General features: G+C 41.8%; 1 protein-coding gene across 1 annotated transcript in view; it reads right to left on the bottom strand.

Annotated features, from left to right (window-relative positions):
* The window catches only part of trpm7 (transient receptor potential cation channel, subfamily M, member 7), a 28,397-nt gene extending 14,492 nt beyond the window's left edge, over positions 1-13,905 (bottom strand). The window contains 20 exon segments of the mRNA XM_086107335.1: positions 7-135; positions 1,757-1,900; positions 1,984-2,139; positions 2,388-2,616; positions 2,953-3,230; positions 3,683-3,817; positions 3,911-4,051; positions 4,137-4,190; positions 4,266-4,400; positions 4,783-4,883; positions 6,626-6,698; positions 7,145-7,268; positions 7,906-8,080; positions 8,678-8,849; positions 8,922-9,046; positions 9,615-9,828; positions 10,542-10,749; positions 11,433-11,471; positions 12,628-12,707; positions 13,679-13,905. Coding sequence (XP_085963461.1) covers positions 7-135; positions 1,757-1,900; positions 1,984-2,139; positions 2,388-2,616; positions 2,953-3,230; positions 3,683-3,817; positions 3,911-4,051; positions 4,137-4,190; positions 4,266-4,400; positions 4,783-4,883; positions 6,626-6,698; positions 7,145-7,268; positions 7,906-8,080; positions 8,678-8,849; positions 8,922-9,046; positions 9,615-9,828; positions 10,542-10,749; positions 11,433-11,471; positions 12,628-12,707; positions 13,679-13,732 — 2,766 coding nt within the window. The 5' untranslated portion in view covers positions 13,733-13,905.
* Between the last annotated feature and the right edge of the window lie 7,404 nt (positions 13,906-21,309).

Raw genomic sequence — 21,309 nt, 5'->3', positions numbered from 1 at the left:
AAATACCTCTCGAATCTTCTCAATGGCTGAGGTGAAGATGTAGAGAATGACGACCCACTCTTGAGGAGAAGGCCATTCGGGCATTTTTACTAGGACCACGTATGAGTAGAGCATCAAGAAACCCAAATAAAAGAGCTGGGGACACACAAGAAAACTAGCTGTGAAAAGCAATTGAAAGAAGGTAAGAAGGTGGGAAGGAAAGCAAGAGGATTGTGTCAGACCTCATTCACCACCAAGGCTTGCCTGTACAGCTAATAAAAGCGACATTTGGGGAAATTACAACAACTTGGCCGAGCAGCGTCACAGAACAGTTTATGCTCAAATTTGGAGGCTCTACAATACATGGTATTGCATATAAAAACAATAAGTAGTCATTTTATTTTAAAATATACCGTAATCTCAATTTTTTTAGACAGGTATACTGTTTCATTGACAGTTTCCAACAGTAGGGGGAGCCCAGTGAAGAAGCGGGGGGGGGGGGGGGGTATATTTTATGTACAATATAGAATTCAAGGTTAAATAATTGGACTGTGGGAAAGTAACACAATAGCCGAAAGAAAAAAAAATTTCAGTTGATACCAGATACAACCTGGGACAATATGATATGCAATAAGAATAGTTTGTCATTATATCTAAAATAATAAGGATAATAATATTTTTTTAAAAGAATGGTACACCGATTCATTTACATAAAAAAACATCAGCTTTTATTTCGTGTATAGAATTCAGGGTCAAATAATAGAACTGTGGGAAAGTATCATAATTAGCATACAGATTGTTTAAGGTTTCAGCTGATGTACCAGATACAACACGCACTAGGTGGACCTTTTAAAAAACACACGAAGCAAAACACTTAAGTACGTAGTTAAATGCTTGGAAAGCAAGCAATCATCTGACGTGTAAGTTTGGGCTGAGTGCTGCCATTGACGCTTGGGGGTCAGAATGCAAGAAGGCATCTGAGATATGCTAATGATCACTTTCATTGATGCTATCTGCTCATTATTATCCTTGTAAATAGAACCAAGCCGCAATTCCCGTTTATTTGAGAACCCGCCTCGGGCTAGCCTTAGTACAAAGCGGAGATGAGATAATGTCAAGCATGAGGGTGAATGTGATGATGAGGACTCAACAGCTGCAAGAATGCTGAGAAAGTCAAACATTCACACTACAGTTAATGTGCAACAACAACAAAAGAGAGCAACAGACATTTTATTTTATGCTATCTTATATGCGTTACTAACTACAAACAAATATGTATTGAAGACTAGGGCGGGCACAGTAATGGATTACACGTTTCTTAGAATATCTGCTAATTTTGTGGACTTGAATGTTGTTTAAGATAAGATAGATAAGATAAGATATCCTTTATTTGTCCCACACTGGGGGACATTTACAATTTACATTTGTCTTTAAGCATTTGGGGTCAAATGTGGTGTACTACCTAGCTTTACGGTAGTCATTAAGCGGTGAATATCCAAAGCGCAAGTGGTGTGTATCTGGTGTCCGATAAGACTGAGTGCACCTTGTCCCTTTCCCTTTTGTCATTATTGTTTACTGATGGTGTTTTATCTGCACAATAAGATTCAAATGAAGATTGATTCAACTTAAACTGCTCCTTTTCTTTCTACCGATTGTTGTAAATACTGTATGAAAATGATAAGCCTTGTGGAGACTCCGACACAGATTGAATATCATGAGAGGATCCAAGTTGTTCCAATCTTAATAGAACCTCTTAACTAAATACATGTAAGCATACCGTGTTGGCCCAGAACTTGACAATGGGAGCGTGGTAGAAAGCGTAGACTTTCCTGGTTAATGGCAGCTTTCTGGAGCGAACGTGTGTCTCCATGTCAGTCTTTGTATCCACAGGATCGTTGGATCTGGCCTCCTTGAAGACATCCTGCAAAGAAATCGAAACGAATAAGGGGAAACAAACACAAGGAACGGAGGGAATAGAGACATGAATCACTGAGTGTTTCAGACCATTTGGATGTCATCGGTAATATTTTGGAAGTTGTTTTCACTGTCCTCCATGGTAATCTGGTGGTCGTCCTGACTCTGAGGGATGTGTGCCATCTCGGCTTTGGACTTGTACTCCAAAAGCAGGATCGCAGGAGGCACTAAGATGCTCAGGATCACCTGGCGACAAACGCAGAGGCAAGTGGTGGGTTCTCATATTTTGCCCCCCTTGGCTGCAACCAAACTATTGGTTGGAAATTGGAAAATACACAACAACATACAATGTCAAGTCAAAAATTTCCCTTTCAATGTTACGACTCAGCTGCTTTCTGGGTTCGAGCCGCGATTGGCGAGACAGTTAAAAACCCACAAGGACAACTTCTCATGGCAAAATAAAACAGAATAAAAATCTAAGATGGAGCATGAACCTTGTACCAGGAGTTCTTGCGCATGTTTAGCCGCCCCATCCACATGTCGGACAGCAGCAGTTGGGTGCAGGTGTGTGCCACGAAGGGTCGCAGGTGTGAGGACACAGCCAGCTTTAGGCAGGTGGAGTTGCTCCAGTTCTTCAGCTCGTAGGTGAGAAGCTTCATGGCCATCGTCTCATCCTGCCTGAACGATTGCTCCAGCAGGTCCACCGCCAACGTGCCAAATTCACTGGAAAACACCCGCAATCTCCGTCAGGCTGGAATCCAAGCTATCGTTCCTCTATTTACAAATAGGGACCCCCCCCCCCTCTCCCAACAATGCACCACTTAATCAGAATAAAACACTCTCTATATATTACAATACTAGATTACATGATACCATCACGTAAAAAGGAGACGAGCCACAAAATGAAGCTTGACTCCCCATTTTAAAAAAAAAACTAAAAACATGCTCATTACTGTACAATTGCCGGAAGCTGAGAATGCCCGTTTTCATTAGCTTACAAAAGGCTTACAAACCACACAGTGAGATGTTGCTCACTCCGTCAAGTGACAGGAAACCTACTTTGAGTACTCCTTCAGCTCCTCCGATGTGTCGTCGACCACATCACTCTTCTTGGCCTCGTAGCCCATCGAACGGCAGAGCTTGCAGGCCACCAGGGCCTTGGCCATGTTTTCCTCGCCGTGCTGCCAGAAGAACAGCGACATTTTCTGCCGCTTCATGAGCACGGCCCACACCAGTAGCTCGTTGAAGGGGTAGGGAAAGCGCCGCGTTTCCGGATCGTCGATGTCCACAATCTCCTCCCTGTTGCGCTTCTTATTTTGCTCTTTGGTGGACTCCAACTGAGAGGAGGCCAGTTAGAGAAGCATAGTTGTCAAATTTGGATATATTTTAATGAAGCAAAACATGAGAACCCCAAAAGCAAAATTTTGAGGGGATAAAGTCACGCAAAAATTTGAGCTGCCATGCACATTGAAGTCAACAAATCTCGTGAGCTCTCAACTCAAAAAAGGATGAATTCTGTGTGCACCTTGTTTTATCTTTGTTATTTCTGTAGCTCCTATTCAAATAAGATGGACAGCTGTTATGCATGTAGGCGTGGGCCGATTATTCAATAATTGCTAGAACTGTCTGTCTGTCACCGGTAATAAGATTTTTTAATGGGCCTTTTTCAGCAGGCTGCATTATGATTGACTGCTTGCAGAGATGCGCATGATAGAACAAGGTATTCTTGACTGCCACATTGTAGTACCATTCAGCTGTAACCCCAAGAGGTTACAGATGTTTTTGTTACCTTGGGTTTGTAAGGCTGTGCAGTCTTGATGAAATGATTGTGCCTGGTCTTCTCCTTCTTATCGGCCTGCATGCTGAATGACTCGTGACTTTTCCTCAAATGAGAGCCCGGGCCCATCAGGTGGCGCCCAGACCTCTGTGCGCACATAGGGAAGAGCAACTTTCAAGTTGCATGCATTATGGAAAAGGAGAAAAAGATATCTGCTATACGGGATTGCCTGCCACTCACCCGACTGCTGCCATGGAGATTGTTGTAAATGATTCTAAAGCGTTTCCTAGTGTAGTTGCACCTGTAAGTTCCGCCCATCAGATACTCGATGACCAGGCCCACATCAATTAAGGTGATTTTATAGTTTGGAGGTAAGTTGCTCTATGAAAAGTCACAAAATCGACAAAACAATGCGTTTGAGATTGAATCGACTTGTACTCAGGAGGTGAAAATGATCTCTACTGACCTGCTTGACATCTCTAACCAGGTGGAGGAGAGTTGGATTGTTAGGTGGTTGTTTCTAAGATGGAAAAAAAAAAGTGTTACGCCATAATTTGCAAACTTCCTTGATCTCGTGTTTGTTTCATAACCATACAGTGTTGTAAAGCTCTTCGAGCCGACTGATTGTCAGGAAGCGGTGCATGCTGACACCATTTTCAATCAGCAGCTTGACAAAGTCCACTCGATCCATCACAAGTGCATCCAGCATGGCTTGTTCCAAGGAGCTCACCTGCACACAAAAATAAAAAAATAAAAAAAGACATACATGACTTTGAGTTTATGATAAAACTCATAAAAAATAAAAATAAAAAATAAAAAAATTGGGGAGAAGACAAAGTTCCATTTGACTGAAGTTCCCCAACAAAATCTAAATAAATGTGATGTAGAAGAGATTCCGGAATGCTAAAGTTTCAAAATAAACAGCGCCACTTAGGGAAGCTCACTGACCACTGTAATAAAAGTTCATATTACAAGCTGCTCATGGCCCCCAGGGCTCCTCAAACTACACCATTGCGGTCATTTGAGATTCCGGGGTCATTTTGTGCCAGTCCAAAGGTTTGGAGCCGAAGCTGAATTTAGCAAACACACGTACTGTACGTACACACACATACCAGAAGCTGCTGTCCGTACACAAACACATGATTCTTGGCAATGTCAACGCGGTCCCAGGCCAGCGTCAGGACCAACTGATCGAAGGCAGACGCATTTGTGCCTGAAACACACAGGTTCAATTTTTCATGAACACTCGCATAAGATAATTCACCGATACCCCTCACACAGTGAAATGCGCACACTACAATTATTTTTATGGGCACTACGGAAAAGCTCACACACACACACACACACACAAGCACACTTAATTTTTTATTTTTTTTTTGCTCACACAACTGAGGTGATCTAAAACACACTTTTCAAGAATGCTCTCACGCTGAAGATTTTTCCCCCACGTACCAGAGCATTTCAGTAGTGCGTGAGCATTTCAGTAATGTATGTGTGCTATAAAATTTCAGTTGAGTCTATGAAAGCGCTTCAGTGTTTGAGAGAGGTCATCCTGAATTATGTTGTGGACACATACTCTATTGTGACAGATACATTGCCAGGGAAGGTAATCCTTATGAACTAAATATGTCCTGTAAAATGGCTAACATGATTGGATTACAGATAATTAGTCCAGTCTATTACTCTGCTTTGGATAGAAGTATTGGGACAACTTGCTCTTACAACTACAGAAGGTGAAACTGGTTGAAAAAAAGAGGTGAGAAAGCATCTGATAGCACACATTCTCTAATCCAGTGCATCCAAATCATGTTAGATGGTGTTCTTCCACATCAAACTCATTCAAGCACGCCTTTATGCATCTTGCTTAGTGCACAGGGAACAGAAAAGTGTCTTCCGCAAACCGTTCCCACAAAGTTGGAAGCACACAATTGCGCAGAATGTCTTTAAAAGACTTAAAATTCTTGGGGGAATTAAAGGCTCCAGCTCAGTCCGATTGATTAATTAATTGCTTTGTTGTGTCCCAAATGTTTTGTCGTACAGTATTTCCTGGACTTTAAATGGATTGTGTGCGTAACGGCAATCTGACCCAAAATGATTTCTCGACAGCATTATTCCCACTTGCACAACATTTCTAGTTTCAGGGACAGTGATGATTTAACAACCCCCCTAAACTTCCCACGACACATCATGTCTGGTAAACACTGCCTGGCGCATCATAAATACCAAAAGTGGAAAGTGGAAAAGAGACTTTAACCCTTACTAGGGGGACTCCATTGAATTACAAATGTTTCCCCCTCAAACGTAAACCCGAATATTGTCATAGTACGTAACGTAACTTAAGCAATATTTTTTTCTAAACAATTAGTGTTACATTTTCAATAATCACAAAGGTCTACTGCTTTATAGTGAGGCAGATGGTGTCCATTTTGACGTCCTCACAACATGGCCGGTAAGCGTTACAAGCTCAGGGTCCTTTGGAGGATGAGTTACTGTTTCACCAGCAAGAACACACCTTGGGCTGACAAATATTTGTTTGTGTGGACATTTCAGTCAATACGATTGCTCACCTGCAGTCACCACAGGCATTCTTGTCTAAATATAAAGTGAGGGCAAGGAATTACTCAGTGGGTGGGTGGTAAGCTATTTGCATAACGTCTCGTAGAATTGATTTTGAGTCATTTGGATGTATTTTGGGACTCTGAATTGACTCTTTTAAGCAAGTTTCAAGAGACAGAATTGATGGAGAGACTGTGAATGCAAGGAACATGATCTCCCCAAAAGCAAACAGGACCAAACTGCTTTGAAGGCATATCAATAACAGAAGAAAAACACTGCACAGCCTTGAAATCTTAAGAGCCTTTGCCCCAGATGAACACTGAATCAACATGGCTTGCACTCTGGCAGAAAAGAATCTTTATTACTAGAAAAGTAAAGAGAGCGTATGGGAACTCCTACCTTGGAGTAAGGCTCTAAGAATGGCAACGTCAATGTCTTGGCTCTCTTCAGAACTGATGTGAAACACAGTAATCTGTTTTGAAGAAACACAATTCTCAGCATCAAGGAATCTTTACCAGGACTTGTTTAATTGTTATACTATGTGTGGACAACAATTTGACAGTTAAGGCAAATAATCTATTGGTCAACAGCCAATTTTAATCAGAGATGGCTTTATGTGTACCACAATGTTTCTTTTTTAAACCGATTTAAATAACGAGTTTTTTTCTAGCAAGTATACAGGTATATATACAGTATTTTATTTTTAAAAATTTTTTTACGGTTGACCTATAAAAGCCATAAAGTGCTAAAAGAAAAGACAGGAGCAGATTCAGAATTGGCGCACAAAATTCATGCAGAGAAGTTTGCAGGGAGTTAATTTTGGTTGCAGGGAGTTCATTTTGGGGGTTGGGGGTGGGGATCCCTCTTATGAAGTGTCCAGTGATATAAAAATAAAAAATATATTTCCCTATACTTTACCAATTCTTTCTTCTTCATACACTCCATCAGAGTCTGAAAAAGATGGATGGCGTCGCTCTGGCTGAAGTTGAAGGTTTTCTTGATGGTGGCAATGATGTCCGCCTCCACGCCATCAGGTAGGCCGCTGGCGTAAAAGAAAAAAAAAAGCAATTGACACTCCAATGCAGTGATTTCTTAACAGCGCAATAAGAAGTGAACATAAGCTGACTAAAATATGAACTGGCCGTCTGCTTTGATATTTCACTGGCTTCTATTGACAGGTTCTGATTAGACTGTATGCTGTTACTGTTTACTTGCCTTGAGTAAAGGGTTAAGTACATGAATAAAGTATGAAACATTGACAAATATCTTTAATTTAATGTATAATACATAGACACCGTTTTTTTTTGCCTGAGTTAATGAGTACTAGTTTTTTTTTATTATCCATTAATCAATCAAGGAGCTGTCTGTCAGTGTGTGTCTGTCGATCATGTTATTATACATACATCTGATGTGGTTCAGCAGCATTTGAAAATACATCAGTCAAGCATATTCATGAAAGGGGCAAAAATCAATCATTTCTAGGCAAAACGAGGTTACACTGGACATTTGTGGTCACACTGACATTAAAAACACAGAGTGTGGCTTGTGTGCAATTCTATGAGCAGATGTTTCACCTACTTTGAAATGAAAACCCTGTTTTGCGGTTGAAAATGATCCAAAATAGATCACAGACGACGTGTTAACATCTATGGCTCCGAATCTATGCACATATGCCTTACCCGCCTTCCTCAGTTTGCTTGTGAACGTAGGCCAGTATATCAGCTGCTCGGCCCGTTCCCTCACACACCACCACAGGGACGGGAGGGCTCTCTTGAAGATAATCAAGCACGGTCAAGATCACATTGGGACCACCCTCGAAGATGAGTGCCACCACAGGAACACCCTGACCAATGCCTGCGAGAAAGAGGAAGAATGCAAAGGACCAGCTCGACATACTACAGTTTTGCCTGCTATATCACAGTTCATCTACCACGGCCCTGCTACAGATTTTTTTTCCTACTTTCAATCTACATGTCCAGTGTGGAAATCCTCGCTATACTGTATAGTATTCTGTAATGCCCTGATAGGTGGTAAAGGACAGCCACATTTGCCCCTGCTCTTTTCAGCAGTTTATTGACCACCAAGAGAAAAGTCAAACACAATAAGCACACTCACGCAGAAGCTGCTGTCGGCCACAGCTCACACCCAGACACTCACACCGAGACTCGCCATTGCCTGATACAACCCACCAACCTCCCTCCTTCACTGACATCACATGCCACACCACCAGGCCCCACCTCTTAAAGGCAGGTATCTAACAAACAGAGTAAAAATATGTACAGTATTTACTACAAATCCCAATGTAATGAAACAGAACTACTGTATATATATATTTATACGGTCTCTCTTGAGCGTGGATTTTCATTTCTGCAGGTGAGTCTGGAACGCATCCACTGCAAACAAGGCAATCGGTGTATCCTCTATAGACCACCTCTGTTGCGTGGCTCTTACGTGCATGTATTCTTTGGAGGTTGATGTGCTTCTCCAGGTCCCGACGTAGTTGAACCTCCGCACCGTACTTGCCCACTGTGCCATCATCAACAAGGAGGAAATGTGAGTGGAGGTTATTGAGAACGTTGAGTTTGCTGAGAGGGTTGAGCAGTGTCTGATATGGAGCAATGATCTGTGGAGATAGCCCAAAATAAGGTGAACATTTAGTTTTGATGATGCAGTGCAATATGACGGTGCGTCTTACGTCTCTCCCGATGAGGTCGGTCCTGTTTTCGATGACTCCCCAGGATGCAATGCCAATAGTGCAAATCTTCTTTGATGATCTGGAGCAGTGCTCTTTGAGAGCGTCACCGACATGCTTTGCTACACCTTTGAGAAAGTGATGCAAATAACAGTCAGTGAAGACATGATGACTACTGACTGTAACTTTCATTTGCTCTGTAATCACTCATTTAAAAGCGAGCGCATCACTTCCCATGAAAGAAACAATATGCAAGAAGATGATCGTCAAATACCCGCTAACCATTTGGATTAAAACATCCTTGTATCCATAGAAAGAGAGAGACAAAGATAGCGAGAGGGAAATACTGTAAACAGATCGATAGAGAGATACAGGTCTGGATATGTGACCCTTGGAGTCACCACTGAACTCATTCACTCCCAAAGACGTTTTTAAACGTTTTTTCAGACTTGGTCCAGAATTGGCTGGTACTGAATGAGTTAAACACTGTGATCAGCCTGCACCAGCTTAATGCTGTCCAAACACATGACTAATGACACATTAAGAGCTTGGCATAATCGTCCGACATGGGCCCTATGTAATAGTTGTTAAGTTACAAAAGTTTGTTTTTGCTCATTATTTTAAGGCGGCCCAAGAACCTTGTGCAGTACACATCTGTCAAGAAAACATATGCCAGAAAGTGAAGTAACTCCAAACCTGTGTTGACCCCTCCGGTGAGGATCCAGGCACCCGTGGTGACAGCTGCCTTGATGAGGCCTTTGCCCACCACTTGCTTGATGCGAGGGTGGAGCTCAAAGTTTTGCACGCCCCCGTGGACAGAGATGAGGATCTTGGGCAACTCCATGTGCCACTCCTTGAGCATCAGCCGCAGGATGCTCTCCGGACGAGAGTCGTGGGACAAACGCACATACTAGACAGACATTTAATAAGCACGCACAACATACAAGCAAGACAAATAAACACGATCATCACAAATGTCAACCAAAAAGTTAGCATATATTTTTTCCTCAGGAGAAGTATGGAGATTATTATTTCCTCTTACTTTAAACAACATAATTGTATCTCTATCTACACACGTACACGAATAATACTTGTAATAAAATTGAATTTCAATAAATATTACAGAATAAAGCATTATTAGTTATTTTTGTATTAAAATAAAAACGGTTCCATTCATCTGACACTCATTATATTACCATTACTACGTAGAATGATTATCAGTAGCAGTGATTCTGTATGTTTTGTACACAAAAAACAAAACAAAACACCTTAAGATAATATGAAATAAAATTCATGTGATAAAAGCTAAACCACTGATATTGGCTCCTACAATAATTATAGCATTTAGAAATAAATATGTATAAACACCACAAAAGTGTATCCTGTAAACAGATATCTAACATACAATAAATTTGCTAATATTTACTAAGAAATTTTATTTGAATATTATAATTTCCTACTGCAGTCAGCTGTCAACTAAATTACTGTATGGTTTGTAAATTAGATTTGGTGTTTTGAGGATAGAGGTGACTTTTGGGTTTTTGTGTCACTATTTTCCCACCCACACTCTGTGCCTCATATGAATCACAAATATGACCTCCAACACAGAAGCATACTTCCTACCTTGGCTCTATAGGAGTGCGAACCTCCCTGGAAGTTAACGACACCATAGGCGTCAGTGGGGCTAGCCTCTGTGTGTTTTTCCACCGACCACTCCTCCAACTCCGGCGCGGGCCCGCCGGCGCTCTCAGCCGTCTTCACGTCCGAGTACTTGTTGGCCAGGCTGGCCGTGAAGCCAACATGCTGCCGCACCAGCCGCCCGCAGCAGCACCTGCAGCGGCAGCGCACACGCATGCGGTCACACACCAACCAAACATTTATTGTCGGGAGCAATTACTAGACAAAAAGAATACATTGACAATTTGAAAATACTTTCAAGCTTTTCCTAGCCTCTTGCCACTGTAGTAAATTGCTTCAGCATACTCAATTATCGAATTGTCAGTTGACTTTATTGTATGCTGCAAAGTGACCAGAGGGAAAAGAAATAAAAGAACAGAGCAAGTATTGTCGTGATGGGAGATTGTGTGTCATTTTTAAACCGACTTTCAACACTTAATTTGAAATATAAGCACTTTTAAGCCCTTCAAAATGCAACATGAATCAAAATTAAAGTAAGGCTAAAAATGCAGTGGAATCTTGCCAAACCTTTGCAGGAAAATTCAGACCTCAATTCAATGAGCAGTATAGGATTAAGTGTACACTTAAAAAAGTGACTACTGTATTTATCTTTTAATGAGCTCCTGGTCACGATCAAATGGGCAACATCAGGTTTTCCACTCGAATCATTAGCTTGAAGAAGAATTTGGTACATCACAAAGCCTGGAAGTTAATTACTTCCTGAGGTGGGTTTCTCCTCAATAGAATTACACTCTTTGCCTTCAGGCTGCTTCTGGGTAGCAGGCTAATCCTGCCTGACCAAAGAATGTAGGAAACAAAGACTGAGGCAGTACTCACCGAACTAGCTGTTGGCAAATCTGGCATCCTGGAAGGCATCTAAAAGGAATTTAAACACATGACATGAAGCATTCACAAGCTTGACTTCAAAACAGAGGCCACTGCGAAGCGCTCCCATGCAAGAATATCACCATGAGGGTCAACAAGATGATTTTCAACTGGGCTGTTGGAACTTTCACTCGGAGTTGTGCAACCTAATTAAGGAACTTTTATACAATGGGAGCTCTTAGAACGGCCTGGATATTTTAAGATGTTATTTTATTGATAACTTACGACGTAGGACATTAAGATATGATACACTGCTGTACTGATATTTTGTCCAATCATAAGGGCAGCCTAATATGTGGGCCATGACTCAAAGTTCACAAACCTAGCCATGAGTACTAACATGCGCCGGAGCTGGAGGAGAAAAGGCAAATTATTGATTAAAAAGAAAACACAAAGAAAAAGAATAACTGTGCCGGAAGGTAGACGAATGCATGTGAGTTGCAAAGAGTAACTAAAATCCAAGATCATTTATGACACAAAATGATTAAACAGCAAATTGCTCCAACGGTGGGAATCAACTATATCAAATAACTAGTAACTTTTTAAAGCATTTTTATACAAAATATGTATCGTAACAGTGATCTGTAACATGAATATTGTCCCAAAACATCACAATAGGATATTCCGCTTTGAAAAACCCCCCCAAACAAATTAGTTCCTTCACTAAGGACACCAAATCATAGAGTCCCGCTTCCTGGATATTCCTGAATTTTGTCAGAAACATTAAGATGCTATCAACTGAGACATTAAAGAAAGTGCTGGCAAATGCAGTTGGAAAGTGAACAAATTCCTGGCTGTTCGAGAATAAAAGTGAATCACCCCAGTTTTTTTGGGGGGGGGGGGGGATCATCTGATTAAAACAACAACAAAAAAACCCTGACATTTAACATAAGGTCCCTGGTAAAGACTAAATATGGCTGGCAAATAAAAAGAAAAAGTTGAATTCAGGGCTCACTAGAGTGAAGGACGATAAACATCGTCAACCTACAATTCCAGTCTGAGTCTTAAAAGCAAGGTTTGACACTGACTCATTTATCCACTGTGAGAGTGGTGGCTGAGGTTTGGGCCTCGTCTAACAGACAGCACACAATTACAACGTTTCCACGGCGACCACCACCAGTCTCCCTCCTGAAGTGCAAACACATACCTGTGGGGGTCTTTTGACACTGGAAGTATGTACACACATTCCCGCTTGGTGAAAGTGCTTTCTATCCAGGGTTTCTGGGACTGACAAGAGAAGAGAAGATGAATATTGTGAGTGAATGTGCCAATAAATCTGCAGCACTGAAACGGTTAAAAACGTAAATATGTTAAATATCAACAGCTGAGAAGCTGTACTGCATATGAGCTCAAAGTGTCAGCCAGTGACTGTAGATTTGAAAAGATAAATCACATTAGATGTTCCTTTTTTTTTTTTAATTTCCAAAACAAGGATTTACATTTGAGGAATGTTTAATTTATTTTTCAGCCAGTGCAGTTTGGGAGGTCCTCAAGAGGATTAATAGGTCTAATCCCTCCCAGAATACGCAAGGATTCCAATAAAGCACTTCAACTATTTCAAAGAGTTCGAAAACAGCCTAAAATGTCAAAATAGGAACTGAAGAGGCTGTTTTTTTTGTCGGAAGATTAAAATTTTGTGTGAGACCACATATGGATTCATTTTTTTATTTTGTCAAATCTGGTTCAGTAAATTGGATACGTTTTAAATAAATTCCCAATGATTGTGCAGAGTAAGAGGCTGTAAATTCAAACCAAGTCAAATACAGATTTGATCCAGTTTCCACATTTGGCTAGAAATGTGTTCAATTTTTTTTAAATAAAATAAATGGATATATACACACACACATATATATATATATATATATATATATATAAATCGATCATTGAGAGACTAAACTAATTCTAAAAATATTTGACGGTGAAAGCCTTAATCCACATCCAATCCAAATTGTGCATTCGGTTTGGCTGTGGTTTAAAATGATCATGGGGAAAATCCCATGAATGTACTGTAGCTCTTTTTTTCCCCCCACGATGACATTTGCAGAGTACTCAGCATCAGGAACTGTACGGTCAAATCAAGTTCCATTTGGATCTGACTCCAAATGCGCATTTGCAAGCTTCACTCCGAGGTCCTGCTGGTTTAGTAAACCCCGTAGCTTCTAAAGAGAATAAGATCAGTCAATCACTTGATAGCATACCTGACTGTCTTCTTCATCTTCATTTCTGTATTCAAGGGCTTGGTAGAAAAACATCCCAATGCACCTTCAAGCATCTCCTGGACCAAAGCCACAACTTCCCCAATCTGCCTTTAGCAACCGATCACCAGCATCAATATCACAACGGGGTCGTCCGCTTCACCAAGAGTATGAGCGCAATGTCCTGTGTTTAGCGCACCGATCTGGCCGAGAGTTAAATGCTGAGTGATCACCGAGATGTGGCCGCCTAACAATAACGCCACGGACAGTTAATGTGTAAGAAGCCTCTGTCGGGAGGCAGATGAATGTGTCTGAGAACAAGTAGATGTTAGACTAGAGTGAGAGAGGCCCAGATGAAGGTGGTGCAGGACAGGATTAGTGGATGGGCCGAGGCCTCAATGATAAACAACTATCTACTCACTGGAATACACCATCTACTGTGACGCACGCACAGTCTCTTAAAGAGTCATCCTTTATTTGTTGTTTTTGATTTGTGTCAGGTAGGACTGCGCTAGAGCCAAATATGCACCAATATACAAACTCTTTTATGCACCATGCAAGGCAGCACGGTGAGCAAATGGTCACCAATCTGCCTCAGACTTCTGAGGTTCGGGGATCGATAATTCGATCGATGATTCTGCCCATTCCCTCTCATCAAACATAGTTGCAGGTAATTCAGTTGGACCTGAAATCCGCCTTGCCCGGCGCAGTGTTAAAACCGGATTGAGCTGGGCTAACCTGTAACCATGGTACCTGAGAATGTCACCCAACAAAAGACTGGCGCTCTCTGGACGCCCTGCCAAAAACACACGCGTACACTTACTTATACTTTCTCACTCACTCACTCTTCCCGTCTGCATTTATTTTTAGGATCCTTTTTTTGTTGCCGCGTGAAATACAACTCAGCACCCCCAGTAAAAATTTCTTAGTAAAACTGCTTTCAGGAGGCAAATATTTCTAGTGCTCACGTACTGTCTCCATGCACACAAATAAGTCGGCGAAGCCATCATTCCTCCAGCCCTCTGTCACGTAGCAAGGTGGTGGTGGACCCCAAAAAGCAGGCAGGAGGGAGGAGCAGGGTGTATTTGAAGAATTGTATTTAAAACAAAGAAAACTAAATCCAAAACAAACAAAGTCCAAAGTATCAAACAAAACCCATGACTAAAGCCAAAACATAACAATCAACTAAACATGACAGAAGCCAAGAGCAAACAGCAACACGCATGACAGTAGCAAAAAAGCAAACAATGACCCGACACTGAATGTTCGGGTAGGAGTCCTTTTATACAACTAATTACCAAATAACCAACAGGTGTGCAGCTGCCGGGGGAGCCCTACAGTGCCACCTGTTGGTCCCTAAACCGAATCATGACACCCTCTTTGCATGACGAAAGACAATCTGATCCCCGCCCCGCCCATTAGAAAGGAGGCTATCGAGTCAGCCCCTCAACATGAACAGTGGCCAAAAATGTAGCCCTTAAAGGCAGACATGAGGCATGAGATGCATTCGCTGTTCTTGTTTCCTCACATTTTACCTCTGCAGCACAACCTGCTATTATGGCTCAGGGGAGATTCCATCCATTGTAATGCCGGATTGTTACATGTCTTGTCTGTATTGTACCAGTACAGTAATTCTTGCAGTCAATAATCAATTTGTGCTACTAATTTGTCAAACAGCACAAACGGGTGGATTTACACGACTAGTTTGGTGTCCCATCAGGCCACTGCAATTAGTTTAAAAAATATAATAAAAATAGTGGCTTCACATTAGGTAAGCAGCACAGGGGGGGAGATTATCACACATGGGAACAGTTTTAAGTTGTGTGTGTGGGTGGGGGGTTCCTTTACGGCATTCAGAATGCACTGTGTCATCTTGGTGTTGGCGTTTGTAGTCTTTTGAGCCTCACATAGTAGTTACGGTATTACAATTTTTAAAAAATCATCTTTATAAGTTCATACCTTTTCAGATAAGAAAACCTTTATTTGTCTCGATTGAGAAATTCCCAATTTACAGCAGCTGTATGGGGCTAATGGAGATAGCAAGAATGACCAGTCAACCAACCACTTGACTCGGGAGGGGTCAAATGGAAAAGCACTGACAGGATCTAAGGCATCCGACACGTGTCAGTGTGCTATGACTCTTCTCGAGACTTTTTCTTAATTTTCATTTTTTTATTGTAGCCTTTTCACCGTTGTCATAACTACAGTGGTACTGTGAAACCTTAAAAAAGGGGAGGACACATCGACTCCATATAGCAAGACCAGAGCCGAATTCTGAACCTAAAACCTCAGAACCGCTGAGGCAGATGTGATGACCCCATGTACAATGTGCTGCTGGGATTCACATTAGTGAAATACATCTTTAAACATTTCAAAAAAAAAGAGCAAAATGGATCGGGGGAATGAATCAAACAAAGCCTTTGGACGGGTTGCATGCACTGAGTCATGAGACTAAAGCGTGACAGCTCAAACACTTGTTCCCTGTGGCCATGGTTCAGCAGTGCACTGCCTGGTGAGGCACGCCATGCCTCGCTGCGATACCTTCAAGCAAGTGCGCATCCCGGCGATGCACAGCATGTGATGCCTTCTCTCTATAGCTGGAGCTCACCATTGTGTGGGCCAATGAGAGGCAGAGTTCACAAGCGCCGGCCTTCTTTAACTCATTCAGTACCAGCCAATTCTAGACCATGTCTGAAAAGATGTTTAAAAACGTCTTTGGGAGTGAATGAGTTAAAGAGCAGTGGCAAACATTTAATTAATCACAAGAGCCACTGCAAACGTCGACGATTATGCGCACGTGCCGTTGCCTTGCACTTATTGGACAAGCTCTCCGATATGAAGATTCAGTTGGCCGGGTATGCGAGAAAGCAGGAACTTCACTTCATTGCAGTGTGCTAATTGAAAAATGAACCAAGTGTGAGGCTGTGACCGAGTACGCTCTAAAGTCTGTTCAAGGCCAGTGGAAAGAACTTTATCAGGCATCTTCAAAATTGTGTGTGTGGGGTGTAAATGTATTAGCGCGTGAGATAAGACTGCTCAGAAACACACACACAGAGCAAGATTTTATCCAAGAGCGCAACAGTGTGATGCTGGATTAATTACTTGCAGATCAGAGGTTACTAAAGACGAAGCAGAGAGTAATGATGATAAAAAAAAAAAAAAAGCATCTTATGACATGCAAACGTGGGACCCGGAGATCTGTAAGTCATCTATTGGAGGCATTTATCTTCAAAGAGGAAACTTGTTTACTCAACTCCGCAAGCAGCCAATCATGTTGTGCCCTGCTTAGAAGGCCCCTCAAAACATAATTGATCATTACCAGGTCTGCCTATCCATAAATGCAGATCACTCACGGTGTGTAGGGCCTGATTGTTGGTATGGGAGGTTGGGGGGGGAGGGGGCAATTTAGCGTGAGGGCGCACGCATTGCGACATCATCAGTTAAGCGAGCCGCGCACGTCTGCATGCAACGCTCCAACGAGCACTTTACATGTCATTTGAAACTCTGTCCAGTGACCCTCATCCAGTTGCGGGGTAAGCCGTGGCATGTGACCGTCTCAGGCTTCCGCTGTGGAGAAATGATGAGTTTTCTTTTCTTGGCCATCATCATCTTTTGTCTTGACGCTCAATTTTCTGTGTGTTGTTTGTGATGTTAAACATTAGAAAAGCCCAGTGCTGTTGTGGTGTGATGTGATCAGTGGTCATGTGATTGACAGAACTTGGAAACTGGGTAATCAACTCAATACTTGATCAATGGCTCAGGGCCAAAAAAACGAGGTCACAACATCTCTCATATAACACTGACATAAGAAAGCATAGAAGAGGCTGTAATTCGAGAATAACTAGAGTTGCAGCTATCAAACATTTCCTTGGATCAAAATTGACGGTGCATTATGAAATGATAGTATTTTTGTCCACTTGGGAGTCTCCATCCTCACGATCTACTGTAGTATCTCTGACTTTGAGTGTGTGTGTGGATTTACAATGTGAAGCAAGCAGGGGACTTACAAGCGATGACAAGGTACATAAAATTTGCTAACATCAATACATTCGCGTTCGTTGGTGATCGTAGACGTGCTGTTGTGGTACACATTGCATTTTATCTTGCTCGTTACGGGTGAACCGATCCCATACTTTGGACATTTTATTTTTAAAATCTTTTATGGAGTCTTAGCTCCTGGCTCGCCGCCATGGCGCCTACTTATTTCTACACAAAATGGTGTATTAACATTCTAATGACAACCGTCAAAGCAGAGCTTTTGCCTCAAACTTTCCTCTTATGAAATGATACAATTTATTTGGTTAATTGTTGGAGCCGTACCGTTGTTAACTTCTTTCTCACCATTGAGCGACACTTAAGATGTTACAATCTCACAGCGACACTGACAGGTAAGGGTTACTTGAAACATCGCCGATACAGTTAATAAAGATTTATAGTTTGGAACCATCATTTGATGAATGATTAATCAATGAACAATTCAGCTCTTGGTGTACTTCACCACCATACGTGGTGGCTGCTCCCTTTATAACATGACATTACGAGGTCACGAATGGCCCGCAACAAACGAGTTTGCGCAGCGGTGTGAGTATACGTTATTAGAAAGCACGTTCATTTAAAACCTTTTCATATTTTTTATTTGGTTGTTTTCTAATGATGGAAATGTTTTTATGCGCATATTCATTGTAATTATAACTTGATACTGAATTTCATTTTCTTTTCTTTTTTTCTGAAAAAACACAAAAAATGTACTGAATAGATTATACATGGGTTAATAATAACGAGTTTGCATGATCCATTCAACTGCTATGTAGGCAATTTTAGAAGCGGTGACCGGCATCCTAAGGAGATTATTAAGATGGAAAAAAATGACATCAAAAAAATTACATTGCCCATTATTTTAGCAAGATGACAAAATTGAGGTTACATCCACTCCATAAGAATGAAGCTCCGATTTAAAACAAGGACCCCCAGCATAATACAATACATCCTGATTTATATAGCGCTTTCACAACAGCTGCAACTAAGCACTTAACAAAACAGTTAACATAAAGTAAAATAATAAACAACACATAACATAAAACACGGATAGTCATGCTATCCTGAACACTTTTCCACTCATACGCGTTGTTGTTAAAAGCAGTTTGAGATGAAAGAGGAGAGAATTAAAGTGTCCTTTCACCAGTGGATCAGAGACGTCATGCTCAAAATGTGCACACGCCGGCTACAATAATACAATTTTAAAGCTAATGGCTGTTGTATTACAACTGCATTAACTTGTAGGTTGCCAAGTAAAACAAGTGTCAATTTAACACACAGTAAAACCCTGCTAGAGGATGTGCAGGACATAAGACCCAAGCACTGACATGAATAGAGAAAAACGGCAAGTAATTGAAGCACCCCTAAAAATCTTAACTGCCTATATCAAGATTTGAAAATATAACTACACAGAAAACTATCATCCAAAAACACTTATCCTTTCAATGCCATCTTATAAAATTACCCTTAAAAAAGATATTTGATTTGGAAAACAAGTTTCTGGAAATGCAACTAAGAAACAGTTTACGAGCCCATTAAATGAGGCTCTTTTGTGTGCTTCAGTCAAGTGACTAGAAATGTTGGTGTTTTATTTCATGTTTCCATTATTTGTGAGTGGAAAATATGGGACCATATGTATATACACATTACATTGAGACTTAATTATGGTTCAAATGATGTGCTAAAACAAAAGCAACAAACAGGTATGACCCTAGTTTGGCAGATGTGTGCATGCCCGATGTTGCTCACCGTGGACAAGGAAGTTGGTCCAAGGCAGGGAGTTTGTATGAATGCTGAGACGCGTGGAAAATTAGTGGGAACATTGTGTTTAAGTGCATGTACTGTACGCCTGTAATTTCCTGTTAGCCAGGACTTTATTAGTGACATCTTGTGGAATCTTACGGGTTCAGAAAGAGCAGAGAAATGCAAATAGGTAAGTTTTTCTCTACCAAATAGCAAAAGATACGCTCGCATTAAAACGAACAAACATTTGTGTGAATTACGAATGTACTGTAGTTCAATTTCATATACGGACTACAAGCAAGCTAGTATACAAACTGATAGTTCTCTGACCTGGACAATCCTAACTGATTGTTCAATCTCTATAAAGGCATCATTCCCCCAAAATAAATGGAAAAGTTGAGAAAGAAAGAAGCGACTAAGTTCAGCTCAACACATGAAAACTGCCCAGAGGGAAGAGTACAAGGCGGGAGCGCATGGCTCCAACGGCGGTCTCAGCACCTCACGATCTCCGTGACTGAACAAGCTGTCCAAACGAGTCAGGTCTCTCCCGATCCCAGTGACGACGACTGCTCAGTGGTCATGACAACTTGTTTATCGACCACAAGTGAGTCGTTACGAATGTCAATATTTGTGGTCGAAATTCCGGGTTGACATCGTTATTGATACCGCCGCGAACATCGGGGTTGCTACTGTAAGCTAGTTTAGCATGTAACGTTATGAGCTAGCCACTTTGCGTGCTATGCGCACCGTGTGGGGGAGTAAGCGTGGGGCTTTTCATGCTGGAGCCTTTTCACTGCGTTAAAAGGCCACGGCGTGTTTGCCGGAGTGTCATTGCCAGCAAACACAAGCGATGTCCCTCTCGGGTCGAAGATGCAAACGTATGCACGGTTGGAAACTACAATCGCGATCCGGGTTGTTACGACGACCCACCGGCGCCAATTTGACAAGCCGACAAAAGCGCCTCAAAGGCGGGCTCTCAGATGAGGAGGGAGCGGCTACGTACCATTCTTGTCACCGTTGAGACTCAGAGGGAGCTGCGTCGTGGCTTGTAGCCATCTATCGGCGGTGCTCTGTGTTATTAGCTTCGGAGAGAAAGCCCGGTGGACGCTGGAGAGATCCGCTTCGGCTGCAGCTCCAACGGAAGGTTGCTTTTTCATAATTGTTCGACTCCAGACTGACTCGGCGTGACGGAGCGGCTGAGTCAGCCGGCCCAGCTCTCACTTGTCACATGGCCGGGGAGGAGCCTCTTACCACGTGGGCCTTTGTTTTACTCACGTCAGACTGGTCACCCACAAGCGTGTTGGCGTTTTGTGGGAGAAATTACGTTACAATGTCGGCTACTTACACGGAAAAAAGACAACTCTCTCTTTTACACTAAAATATAGAATAAGTCAAATAAAATATTTTCTTGGCAATATATTCTACGCGACCACACTCGTCTAAGCACTGTATTCTGATTAATATTGTGTTTGTGGCCTGTGAATTAAGCGTCAAAATCCACCCATTTTTAATCATCTCCGAGGGCGGCCATTATGCCGCTTGTTGTCAAATGAAAATGACATCAGAGTTGTTCATGGCTCAGTTTGCGAACGCCCTGACCAAACTCAGAAAACAGGTGAGCTGTGATTGGTCGTTACTTGCGCAACCGTGAAGTCATTTTCAGTCGACAGAAAGAGTCAAAATGGCCGCCTCCTGCGGGGTATGAAAATGGGTAGATTTTGCTGCTTAATTCATAATCCACAACCATTTTATATTAATCAGAATGACATGTTAAGACTCATGGGATCGCATATAACAGATTCTTGTAAAGTGGATGAGTATCCATTTTGAGTGGGAAATTTTTCATGAAGACTTCA

Source organism: Hippocampus guttulatus, chromosome 3 (assembly GCF_054856545.1).
Source record: "Hippocampus guttulatus isolate MCC_2025c chromosome 3, RoL_Hgut_1.0, whole genome shotgun sequence".
NCBI lineage: Eukaryota > Metazoa > Chordata > Actinopteri > Syngnathiformes > Syngnathidae > Hippocampus > Hippocampus guttulatus.
The sequence above is the reverse complement of the archived record's forward strand: the minus strand, read 5'-3'. Positions and strand labels throughout refer to the sequence as shown.